Raw genomic sequence first — 12,330 nt, 5'->3', positions numbered from 1 at the left:
CAGGTGGGCTCTTCTCCATCAAAGAGTGCCACAGCAGAAGAGTTGTGTTTCTGGAGCTCTGACCACCATAATTTTGTGTAGCAAGTGCTTTTAATGGGGCCGAAAAGTCCAAGAACAACTGATCTTGTGCCCTTTTGTCATCATCTGTCATGACTTCTCCTCCGTGGTTTGAAACGGTCTGACTGCTCTCTCTCAGGCCCCTGGCCTACAGCACCTTGGCGGACCTGGTCCACCATGTCCGGCAGAATCTGCCCTTGAACGACCTCTCGCTGGCCGTGCAGCTGTTCGCCAAGAACATCGACGACGAGTCGCTGCCCAGCAGCATCCAGACCATGTCCTGCAAGCTGCTGCTCAACCTGGTGGACTGTATCCGCTCCAAGAGCGAGCAGGAGAACGGCAACGGGCGGGACGTCCTGATGAGGATGCTGGAGGTAGGGGGTGTGGGCGGGGCCTCTCTCTGCACTGTGGGACGGGGGGGGGGGGAGGGAGGATGCCTGAGCTGTTGGAAACTGTCATTCAGTCGCTGGGGCTCATTTTGTTCCTTTTCTGTGTTGTGCAATATTTCAGCATATACATTCTGCGATATTAAGCGATTGAGGGCATGGGCGCTTGGTGTGACTTGACCGTCATGGAAAATCATTTGCTTTTCTTTGAAACTGTCCGGCTGCTGCCCCTTTCGCCATCAAACAGTCGCAAATGCCCGACGGAGAAATATGGAAAAGATGCAGTGAATGTGCTGCTGGTGCTGCTGTTTTAGACGTTTTGGGTGTACCTGAGTTATGTTGTGAACCTTCAATTAGAGCGTGTTTTATTTCCATTTAAGTGTCTTTTGCGGGTACTTTTGCATACGCAGCTCGCCACGCATCCAGAGTGCTTTAGTGGCAGACGGCAGCTCTTTCTGCTTTGCGGTCACCAGTGAGTGTGTTCCCTCGCTGCGTCTCACAGGTGTTTGTGCTGAAGTTCCACACCATCGCGCGGTACCAGCTGGTCACCATCTTCAAGAAGTGCAAGCCGCAGTCGGAGATGGGCGTGGTGGACTCGGGGGCCTTGCCCGGCGTGCCGGCCACCCCCACCGCTCCCACCCCCGTGCCCACTCCTGTGCCCCCCACCCCGGTCATCCCTGCGCCCCCTGCCGCCGCCTTGGACCGGCAGGGAGACAAAGACAAGGAGGACAAACAGACCTTCCAGGTGTCGGACTGCCGCAGCCTGGTGAAGACGCTGGTCTGCGGGGTGAAGACCATCACCTGGGGCATCACCTCCTGCAAAGCGCCCGGAGGTGAGTGCGGCTGGATTACTGCATTCTCCGCTCGCATCGTTGGAAGAGCGAGGGAGGCTGGTAGGAGATTTGATGCAAGTGTATACATTCCTAAGGGGTAATGATGGGGTCAACCCAAGGAGCTGTTTCTGGCTTCACAGTGGCCACAATTGGAGACTAAAAAGGTCTTTCATTTAGCCCTGAGAACAGGAAATGGTTCTTTGCGCAAAACATGGTGGGTGTTGGGAACTTGCCTCCGAAGCAGAGCGTCGAGGCCCAGACTCTGGGCTTCTTCAAGAAGTTTCAGATTTGGTTCTGAATTTTCAAATTGAAATGTGCGGTATGACCTCCTCTTGCTGGCACCTTTTCTTATGTGCTCACAATTAAGATCTTGCCATGCGCTCCTCTCGTGCACACTGTCCCCCTTTTGACAAAATACAGGAGGGATTTGTTTTGTTCTGTTTATGGTCTTGTGTCCGTCTGCGTTTCTCGTGCTTGCTTTGCTCACCCTGCCGTGTCTTCAGAGAAATACCTTCTGTTTGTCTGGCAGAGGCTCAGTTCATCCCCAACAAGCAGCTGCAGCCCAAGGAGACTCAGATCTACATCAAGCTGGTCAAATATGCGATGCAGGCCCTGGACATCTATCAGGTAGGAGGACCTCACCTTCAGAAGCTGCTGGCCTCCCTTTTTAAGGGCCACCCATATTGTGTGCTTGTAGAACACAAATACAAAGGAAGCTCGGTGAAGAAGGGAGACAAAGCTGAAACGAGCCTTAGCCGTGGCTGATACAGCCATTTGGGCTCCACTTCTTAAATCCTCCAACCCACGCTTATGTTCCTCTGTTTTTGCACTGAACTCAAAACACTGCCACTACTTGAATTTAGCACATCATTGTCATATAAATGCTTTTTAAAATTATAGCTGCTACTATGTTCCTATCTTCAAGAAGTTCATTGTGCTCAGGTATGTATGACAGTCAACTTGAACATCATAAATCTGTCTAACTGGGTAGTTATGGAGGTCCACTCGACAGCGTGCTGTTAAGCGGCGCGGTGGCCTTGTTTCTGGCATGCTTGAGTAAATCCGCGCTGATCCGGCGTGCCGCCCTGCAGGTGCAGATTGCTGGGAACGGGCAGACGTACATCCGCGTGGCCAACTGCCAGACAGTGCGGATGAAGGAGGAGAAGGAGGTGCTGGAGCACTTCGCCGGGGTCTTCACCATGATGAACCCCCTCACCTTCAAGGAGATCTTCCAGACCACGGTGCCCTACATGGTGGAGAGGATCTCCAAGAACTACGCCCTGCAGGTGAACTCCCTCTCGACTGTACCTTATTACGGTCTAATTGTTTCATGTAACTGACATCATGCTGGTTGTGATCAGAATACATTTCCAAAGGCTAATGGTAGGCTGTGGAAAACCGTTTTTTGGGGAGGTTTAGCTTGGCAGTGAATTTCTGTCCTTGTCCTTCCCTAGATTGTGGCCAACTCCTTCCTCGCCAACTTGTCCACCTCGGCACTCTTCGCCACCATCCTGGTGGAGTACCTGCTGGAGCGCCTGCCGGAGATGGGCTCCAATGTGGAGCTGTCCAACCTCTACCTCAAGCTCTTCAAGCTGGTCTTCGGTTCCGTCTCGCTCTTCGCAGCCGAGAACGAGCAGATGCTCAAGGTGAGGGCCTGACAGTGGCGATGGGCAGGAGGAGATATGGCCCAGAACTTCTTCTCGGTCAACTGTTAAGGTCACATTTTCCTAATGCAAGCATATATGTCTTTCTGCAGAAAAGTATGTTTCTGAAAAACAAGCTGTCAAAAGAACCGCGAGGGACTGCTTCTGAGCAGTCTCGGAGCTTTTTTTATTTAGTGTTGTGCCAGTTCCGGTTCGGCTGTCCTGCGCTTCTCGCAGTGCTTGACTCTAGTTCAGAGACGGTTTCTAAAGAAACTGGTCATGATCTTCTCTTTCCGTTCTTTAGGTTTTAAATTCCTGCTTTGCTGCTAACGTTTCCTGTCTGTGGCAGTTCAATGATTTCTCCGGTTTCTCGAGCGCGTTCCCTTTTGGAAGGCTTGACGTCGGCAGGATTGCTCTAACAGCTGTCTTTCTTCTTCATGCCCTTTTCAAAGCTGCAGTTTCAACCTCCTTCGCCTGCACTGGTTCTCTTTAAAGATCAGGGTCCTTTTTCTCGTATCTGTATCCTGCAGTGGCCCGGAGCTCTCTGACAAGGCCTGATGGTGCCGCTGAAGGCTGGAATGGTATCAGCGGCTCTGAATGAATTTTAATGAGTTCTGTCAAGCCTGTGAGAAGCTATGGCACTTCTTTCCCAGATTGATGCCTTAACCCAAGCTGTATGAAGTGAAGGTCACTTTAAAATAGTATTTGTTATAAAAAACGAAAGTGTGTCTTCTCATTTTTCGTCAATAGCAGCATCATGCAGCTCAAGGTTGTGAGCATTTAATGATCTGTAACTCCAATTTAAACGTGTTGATTTGTTCTCCCTTTGATCTGCTACGTTTTCCCCCCCCTTCTCTTCGGGGTGTCTTGACTGCAGGAATGAGAGTTTAATGGCGAGATGGAGCAGCGGTTTTAAAGAGCTTTTTAAACACGGAAGGCTTCAGCTCTTCTGTTACTTAATGGGCAAATCACTTGGGTTCCACAGGGCCGAGTCCTGTGTCCTTGAGCTTGGGCTTCACGAGGGAATCACGAGGGAGGGTCAGTTCAATTTTAGTTCCTTGTTCTCGGTCACCACTGATCATCCCCTGAATGCGAGCAGGTAGAGGTTTCCAGAGCCTTTCTTTTAGCCTTTTTCCCCGAGCAATCGGCCGAGCTGAGTGTCCTGTGGGGTGAATCCAGCCGGGCAGCAGTGTGTTGGCCTCCCCCGACGTCTGCGTGCTGCTCTCTTCCAGCCCCACCTGCACAAGATCGTCAACAGCTCCATGGAGCTGGCGCAGTCCGCCAAGGAGCCCTACAACTACTTCCTGCTTCTGCGCGCCCTCTTCCGCTCCATTGGGGGGGGCAGTCACGACCTGCTGTACCAGGAGTTCCTGCCCTTGCTACCCAACCTGCTGCAGGGTAAGTTCTACCAGCCCTGTGCCCGGGGCAGTTCCCCCAGTTCATTCCAGTGTTTCATTATCTGCTGCAGCCTTGATGGCTGTAGTGTGTGAAAGGTGGTGGGCAGCAGGGTGGTGCAGTGGTTAGTACCCGGAAGGTGGAGGGTTCAAGTCTCAGCTGGGACATTGCTGATGTACTCTTGAATGGGCTACTTCATTCAGATTGCTTCAGTAAAAGAGAGTCAAATTGATAGTGCATTAGTATGACTGAGTCCAAATTGTAGTTGTTGTTAGTTTAGTGTTGTAGTTTGATTCCTGGGTAGAACTGGAATTGCGCGTGGAAGGCAGGACAGCCTCTGACCCAGTTTCTGTCCACGGGCCCCTGCAGGCTTGAACATGCTCCAGAGCGGCCTGCACAAGCAGCACATGAAGGACCTGTTTGTGGAGCTGTGCCTGACGGTGCCCGTGCGCCTCAGCTCCCTCCTGCCCTACCTGCCCATGCTGATGGACCCACTGGTGTCGGCGCTGAACGGCTCGCAGACGCTGGTGAGCCAGGGCCTGCGCACGCTGGAGCTCTGCGTGGACAACTTGCAGCCCGACTTCCTGTACGACCACATCCAGCCTGTCCGCGCTGAGCTCATGCAGGTAGAGCCCCACGCCTCTGTTCTGCTCGCTTGTCCTGAAAAACCAGAGGGGTTCTTACAGGCGATAACAGCTCATACGGTTACACTTTTAATAAAAAACTACCCGTGGGAAGAGAAATGAGAGCACCAGGGCTCGCTTTGAAGCAGGACTGTACAGTATTCAGTAAGTGAGGATTGTTTAGATCTGTGATCTGATGGTGCTGCTTTCTTGCTAAGGGCCCTGTTCCGCAACTCACTGAACACATTATTACTGCCTCCTAGGAGCTCTGTATTGTGGTGTAATGACTGGAGCTGTTTACTTGGCCAGTTTGGGGGGATCTGACACTGTTGGGCTGTTTGTTTCCCTGGGGACCAGGCTTTGTGGCGCACGCTGAGGAACCCAGCAGAGACGATATCCCACGTGGCGTACCGCGTGCTGGGGAAGTTCGGCGGCAGCAACCGCAAGATGCTGAAGGAGTCCCAGAAGCTGCAGTATGTGGTGACCGAGGTCCAGGGCCCCAGCATCACCGCCGAGTTCACAGACTGCAAGGCTTCCATCCAGCTGCCCATGGAGAAGGTACCCCACTCTCTCCCCCTGCACTCCTGCGCAGAGCTGCCTGAGATGGTCCCATGCTTTTGCGAAAGTGGAAATGTCAATCCGTGGCTTCTGAACCAGTTGCAGTCCATAGGGAAGCAAATACAAAGCAAATTGTGTATGTTGGTTCCGCGCTGCTTCTGTGTTTATTGGTGCATCAGGCTCTAGCTGGGCTGTTTGCTCTGAGTGGTGGAGAGATACAGCATACGGAATGTGCCGCACGAGCAGAGGGGTTCCACTTCCTGTGAAGGCTCACTCTTCTTGAGACCGAGAGGCACGCGCATGCTCCTCGGAGGCTGATGGCCTGATCTGGTTAATGCTTGAAGTGGATCGCACGCACGCACGCACGCACGCACGCACGCACGCACGCACGCACGCACGCACGCCTTTCCTCTCTCCTTTCAGTTTGTTTTTTTGAGAAAGTATTCTATTCAGCACTTGGTAGTGGGGGGTTCTCCAAAGGTCACCCTATCTGCATAATTTCATATTAAGAGACTAATGTGTGAGTGATTGGATTTCGGCTTGTGGCTAGTCAACCGATGCAATTTCTTATTTCATGCACTTCTAAATGAATTCTCCGAGGAGGAGGCTGTCGGTGTGTGTCCGCAGACTGGCGGGGAGTTGGGGGGCTTGAATGGAAAATAAGATATTTGTTCTCCTGGGTACAATGCAGTCCTTACTTTGCTGTTCCACTTAACAGCCTCGGGAGTGTGTGTAGTTTTTTACCAACGGTACTGTTGTTTTGGGCTGGTGTAGAGTTGGTTTTAGCACTGCGTTGTCACTCTCATGTCCTTCTGTTCCCTTTTCCACTGCAGAGGCACTGCATTTCTGGTGTGAAAAGAGGTGTTGAGGCTTCAGGATGGGATCTGAGCTTGTTAGGGTTGCAAATGTGTTGCAGTGATCCCTGTTCTGGTTTCTCTGGAGGAAAGTGCTTTGGTTAGGTGGTAACCTTTAATCCATCTGCGACGTGTAAGAGCTCTGAGGGCCTGGAATCAAGAACAGTTTATGTGCCACTTTCCCTGAAAGAGGTTTTCTCAACATTGTTTTCCTTTAAGACATTCAATGTGGACGGGTACGCCTTAAAATGGATAAATACCTCTTCAGATGTGTTAATTACCCGAGGGGATTGAATGATTTTCCTTTCTGGCTTTCTTTTCTAAATTTGAGTTTCATGTAGCATTGAATTCATGCAGCGGTTTTTCATCTCGAAGGATCCTACAGTTCCACGGAAACGTTTAATGTCTTACCTGAAGGAGAGCACCTTCTCCGATGTGATGTACCCAGGCACCCAGCTGGGTCAGTGGTTTTAGGCTTTGTCCCAGAGGGAACCCTCCTAGTTCATCAGAACCTCACTTGTGTTGGGAGAATGTGTATTGAAATCCCAGAAAATGTTTTACACATTTTTTTTTCCTGGAACTCCTTTTTTCCCCAAATTGCTAAGCAGGTTTACCTTAAGTTGTAGCAACTGCCACGTGTAGTGTAATGTAAACATTATTTTCTTGCTTGGCAAATTTAATAATGTGCAAAGATGTGTTTGGACTGTTAAAGACATTAGACTTCATGGAATAAACAGTGTAGGAATTTAAACTAGTTGGAGCCGCAGCAGATCTTGGCATTTAACACGCAGCTGCATGTTGGCGTAGGAAAGGGATAGTGTGACTTTGAGGGAGTTGTTGAACAGGCAGAATTACTGGTCACTACAGGGATTTCAAGCCTTGACCCGGAGTGATGATCTGGAGCTGCACCCTTGAGGACACTGGAAGCTGTGTTATTTTTTACTAAGGGCAGGTTCGGTATAGAATTAAGTTTAGTGGGTAGAGGCTGACATCCTGGTTCTCTCTCTGTGTGGGGCACTGGGTGTTGAGCCTGACTGACCATGTAGTTGTCGAGGGAAACGTCACGCGCAGACTTCTCTGAGGACACAGTCAGAAACGTGTCATCCTCTTCTGACAGGATCTTGCAATAGCAAAAAAAAAAGTCAAATGTTGCAAAAAAAATCACAGACATAAAACCAGATGTTCACCAGAAAGGATCCTTCCTCTGATGTTCTTGCTAGAATGTTTTAGATTTAAATTTTTTGCTCCCTGATTAAGTGAATCAGGCTGATGTATTCTGTTCCCTAGTAACTCAGGACTCTCTGTTGGGAGCACAGTGCACAGCACATGGCACAATTGGCCAAACATGCGCTTTGGCACATCCGGATGAAGACTCTCTGCCCTAGCGCCATGTTTTAGATTTTCCAATGGTTGGCCTCTCATCAGGTTCCTCTAAACCTTGAAAAGGAACCAGCTTGTCAGTGTGCTCTGGATTCAGCCCTGTTGCTGCGTTTCATAATCAAATGTGAAACACGGCTTTTCCTGTGATATTTTTATATACAATTTTTTTTTATTGCTTAGGCCCGACCTTTTTGAGAGGAAATTACCTTCTCTGACTGTTAGCAGTTTTGCCCGGGGACAAGAATGACGACTTCTCTCCTTAGATTAAGATTAGGAAGGCAAGAGACTAGAGAGAGGCGGGGGTGCTGGCTAGCGGTGCCAAAGTCAATAGCTGCAAACGCTAGCATGAAGGCAGCACGAAAGGGAAATTTGTGCCCTCTGTGTTTTTGAAGGCTTATAAGTTATGTGGCAATTGCAATAAAGAATGAGACCAGGAAACAATTCGGTTTAGAAAGTCCAAAAACTCCTTTAGATAGTCCAAAACCTATGAGTCTCAGGTTTGTACATAAAATTGAAATGTAACTTAAACTTCTGCGGATTTTTAACATGAGCATAAAAATGTCTTCAAACGAGAGGTGCCCCTGGGCCCATCAACCCCCTTTGCTAGCTAGCAGCTACTTGATCCCAGGATCTCATCCAGCTGTATTCGAAAGAAGAATCTGCATCAGCATGGTTTGGTACCTTGTTCCATATTCCCACGACCTGTAAGGAAGCGTTTCCATTTCTCTCTCTTAAATGTAGTTCCATGTTTCTAAAGGAACAGTAGATTAATAAAATGGTATATCAAACCATATATGTTGTGCATTTCAAAGAAAGCGCGTGTCGCAAAGCATGTTTTATACCATACACGTGTCTCCGATCAACAAGCCCCTTATCCCTGTTGAGGGTGACGGGAACTTGGCGCTTATCACAGAAGCATAGACGACAAGGTAGGATTACAGCTTCGGATTGAATGGATTCAAATACAATTGAAAACCTCTAAAATGTGCGTAAAAGTCATTAAAAAAGATAGCAGCTGCAGTTGAAAGAAATAAATGGTTGTGAAGCTAAGAATGATGGGAATATTCCCCAATGCATCGAAGTTCCACGTTACAGCAACTGTGCATGCCCTGGACCCAGCCACAGCCTGTTTAGCCAGTCGCCAGCTCTGAACTCTGAATTTGCAGAAGCAAGCCAGTAAATATGTTCTAGATTTGTTATGGTTTTTCTGGTGAGTTAATTTCATATGTGACCTTGGTAGTGAAATCCTTGCACTGGCGTTTGGTGATTTCATTTTGCAGATGTTCAATATAACAGACTTACTCAGTAATGACTTTCAAAGACAGGATCTTAAAGGAGATTTTAACTTTGGCATAACTGCTGTTTTTTTCTTCCTCAAATGCATTCAGTATTACGCTGCATAAAAGCTCGCTTACATTTGAATATTAAAGAAGAGAAATAAAACAACTTTGTAAAAAGTCCGTTTCTAGCCGCACTCAATATTTCAATTTAATTACAAAGGGAGAGAAGGAAAAAAGCAGGCACTGTTCTCAACTTGTAATGAATTCTTGTCAAAGGAAAGCATCTCTGAAAGGAGACAGTGCCTTCTCCAGGTAATTAAATAGATCATCAGGCTTTAAGCTGTGCTCTTCTCCTGGCCTTAATCAATCTTTAGAAGAGCTGATGGGATTATTTACTCTCGCTAATAGGTCTTCCTGCCGACTGGGAAACACAAACTGTCATCTCTGTAATTGTGTTCGCGCGGCAAGATGGATGCCATCTCAGGTTTTTTTTTTTGCCTGTGCCGCTTAATTTCATTTGCATGTGCTGATCCCAGCTACAGGCTACAGCTGCGCGCCGTGAGTGGAATCAAGGTCTGTCTGTTCAGATTAAATAAAGTTCTGGCACTTTGCTTTTCTCTGCATAATTCATGTTGCTTTACTGAAGAGGAGCAGGATTGAAGAGCTCGATTTGGTGCCTGGCACCTCTTCAAGACGTCACCACAGGCTACTTCCTAAGCACCTCCTGTTCTTCACCTGTGGTTCTCATCTTGTTATTCCGCAGGGTTTCAGAAGTATTCCAACTCCTAAATTGCACACTAATGTTGAGGCTGTATGCGCGAACTCTTTCTGGACCCTTGTTTAGATCTTCTTCTTCCGATAGCCAGGCGTGACCAAAGTGTGCTCCGAGTCTGTTAGTGAGCAGTGCCGGTGCAGGTCGAAGTGTTGGTTAGCCGATCAGTGTCTCTCCTTCGCTGGTCAGGTGTATGTCAGCTCCAGGGTCAGGATGTATGCAGGATCTCCAGGGACTCGGACTCAGCTCCTGCTGCTGTCAGGAGAGACTTGTTCTTACTGAGCTCGAGTGCTTATGGAGTTTAGACTGCCAGAGAGGCCAGGTTAGGGAGAGCTCTCAGCATCTTTACTGGTCCCCCTTGACGCGTACAGAAACCCACATTTTTTTGTCAATTTGTGTCCAAGTCTTGGCAGAAATGTTGTGCATAAGCAAAGAAATTCAAAGCAAAAATGAGCTTGCTCAAGCCTGGTTTATACATGTATGATATGATGCATAAATCTTTCAGTAAATTTCTCACCTTTTTAAGCAAGAGTTTGTTTTAAAACACAGCTTTTCAGTGCTCCAGGGAAGCTGCTTCATTTGTATGTGTGTTCTGTGAATTTCAACTTGTTTTTGCTTCAATAGAAGGAATGCTCTGAACAAGGCACATAAAATATTTAACACAGTTCCAGTTTTGTGCTTTAGAAGTTTTTACTAGAAGTCACAGATTGTGAAGATGAGCTTACCAAGAAAATGTTTTTGACTGATTCGAGAGTCAGGCTGCGTTTTCGTGGCAAATGTGTTGAAGCTGTAGTGGTCTGTAGTGTGGGAATTCTGCTGGAACAAGGTGAATAACTTTCTTCTTTATATAATTTGGCTGTAAAACGCTAGATGTAATTAATGGAACTAAAAAAAACGTTCAGGCTAATAGAATGCTTAAGGGCGCAGGAGACTTGGAGACCTGTAAAGACAGATGTAAGCCGATTTTTTTTTGGCATGGTTAAGTACGTTAACTATCCCTATTCAGGTAATGTGAAGTCTGTCTTTGTGCCATTCCAGTGCTAATTTACTACATCTGTACCTGCTGAGTGGTGCAGCAATTCAATTAGGCCTTCTTCCTTTCCTGTCGACCAGCCAGTCCTTTCCCGAGTCGTGCTAATTAGTTCATCTTGCTGCTTGAGGTTGAACTTGCCCAACTATTTGCCGTTTTGAATTGATTTTGCGGGAATTCTCAGAAATGGACTTGAGCGTTTGTGTGTTGCCCATGCTCTGTCAGTCTAGCGGTGGAAACGGAGGAAGAGACCTAATTTCCCGTAGACACGGAGAAGTTAGTCTTTATTTTGTAACACGTTGAGTGTGTGCTTTTTGGAAAATGGTTTGAAATGCTTTTTTTTTTAACCTATTTACCTTTTTTTCTTTGTACGTTGTTAAGTACTCAAATACTCCTGCTTTCCCTGGACAGATAGGCTGTTTAGCACAAGAAGCTTTGTAGAGAAGACCTGAAAATTTAAGTTCTTCTGACTGTTCCTGAGACCCCTGCTGTGTGGAAATGAGCCTGGAGGGGCAGACAAACACTGTCCGTTTCTTAGTGGTAACTTTCAACTAATTAGCAGAGATTAATGTGATCTTCACCCACCAAGAATTAAGGTTTTCTAGTATTAGCGCCGGAGGTCCACTGTTTTCCTTGCCTGACATGCTTTATCATTAAACACCTTTTCTTTTTCTTACCTCGGCTCCTGTCCCTCCCCCCGTGGGAAATACTCGGAAATACATTGTTTACATCTGCTTTTTAAAAGAGTAACTGCCTGGATATCAGACTTGAGAAGATAATCTGATCAGCAAAGATCCTGTACACTAAGTTTTCCGTTCACTTATTCTTGCCTTGAAGGTTTTTCCTTTCAGAACACGCAACAGCAGTGTCTGCACAGCTCTTTCTTTATCACTTTCAATTTGGTGTGCTCAAAAGCATTCAAACCATGCTTCAACCTTGTGTTTAGGGGTGGGTTAAGAGAACAAATCAACTTTCCTCTGCTAAGTAACTCTAAAGTTTTTTTTCTTTCTATTTCTCTTATCAATTGTGCAGTTAAATGAGGGCTTGACACAAGATTCATTTCAGCTCCAGGGAAAGGAGAGCAGAAATGCTCAAGTGAGCGAGGAGGGTTAGGAGGCCATTGAGTGCTGGCGATGAGACAGCCACCTCTTTGCACAGCCCAGGCAGAAATCCCACTGGACTTTATTGCTTTATCACGTCAATACTGAGAGTCTCGGCCGTAAAATCAGGAACTTAAATGCATAGTCTTCAGATCATAAGCCTGAGCTATTGCCAATTTCTGAGATCTAGTTTGGAAAAGTAATTCCTGGTACTGAAATAGATATTAATGATTTCTCTTTGCCTCTCGATGTGAGGAGAATAGAAATCGAATGCAGGGCATCGTGCTAGTGTCAGCGTCTCTTTGAGCTGCAGACAGAATCTTGCCGCGATCTTACCTTGGCTGCCATACAACGTTTTCGGAAACTTTGACTTGTGCGTTCTCAAGACTCAATTAAAAGCTCAGCATCACTGTGTATTA

At 47.3% G+C, this 12,330-nt stretch overlaps 1 protein-coding gene across 3 annotated transcripts in view; it reads left to right on the top strand.

Annotated features, from left to right (window-relative positions):
* trrap (transformation/transcription domain-associated protein) overlaps positions 1-12,330 on the top strand; it is a 101,227-nt gene that overhangs the window by 8,159 nt on the left and 80,738 nt on the right. For all 3 annotated transcript variants that reach the window (XM_088936654.1, XM_088936652.1, XM_088936653.1), the window contains exons 14-21: positions 197-431; positions 946-1,276; positions 1,806-1,903; positions 2,368-2,562; positions 2,731-2,922; positions 4,152-4,317; positions 4,684-4,940; positions 5,295-5,495. In XM_088936654.1, the coding sequence (XP_088792780.1) occupies positions 197-431; positions 946-1,276; positions 1,806-1,903; positions 2,368-2,562; positions 2,731-2,922; positions 4,152-4,317; positions 4,684-4,940; positions 5,295-5,495 (1,675 nt within the window). The remainder of the gene's footprint in view (positions 1-196; positions 432-945; positions 1,277-1,805; positions 1,904-2,367; positions 2,563-2,730; positions 2,923-4,151; positions 4,318-4,683; positions 4,941-5,294; positions 5,496-12,330) is intronic.

Source organism: Atractosteus spatula, chromosome 18 (assembly GCF_055471065.1).
Source record: "Atractosteus spatula isolate fAtrSpa1 chromosome 18, fAtrSpa1.hap1, whole genome shotgun sequence".
NCBI classification, from domain to species: Eukaryota; Metazoa; Chordata; class Actinopteri; order Semionotiformes; family Lepisosteidae; genus Atractosteus; species Atractosteus spatula.
Note: the sequence above shows the minus strand (reverse complement) of the source record. Positions and strands in the feature narration are given on the sequence as shown.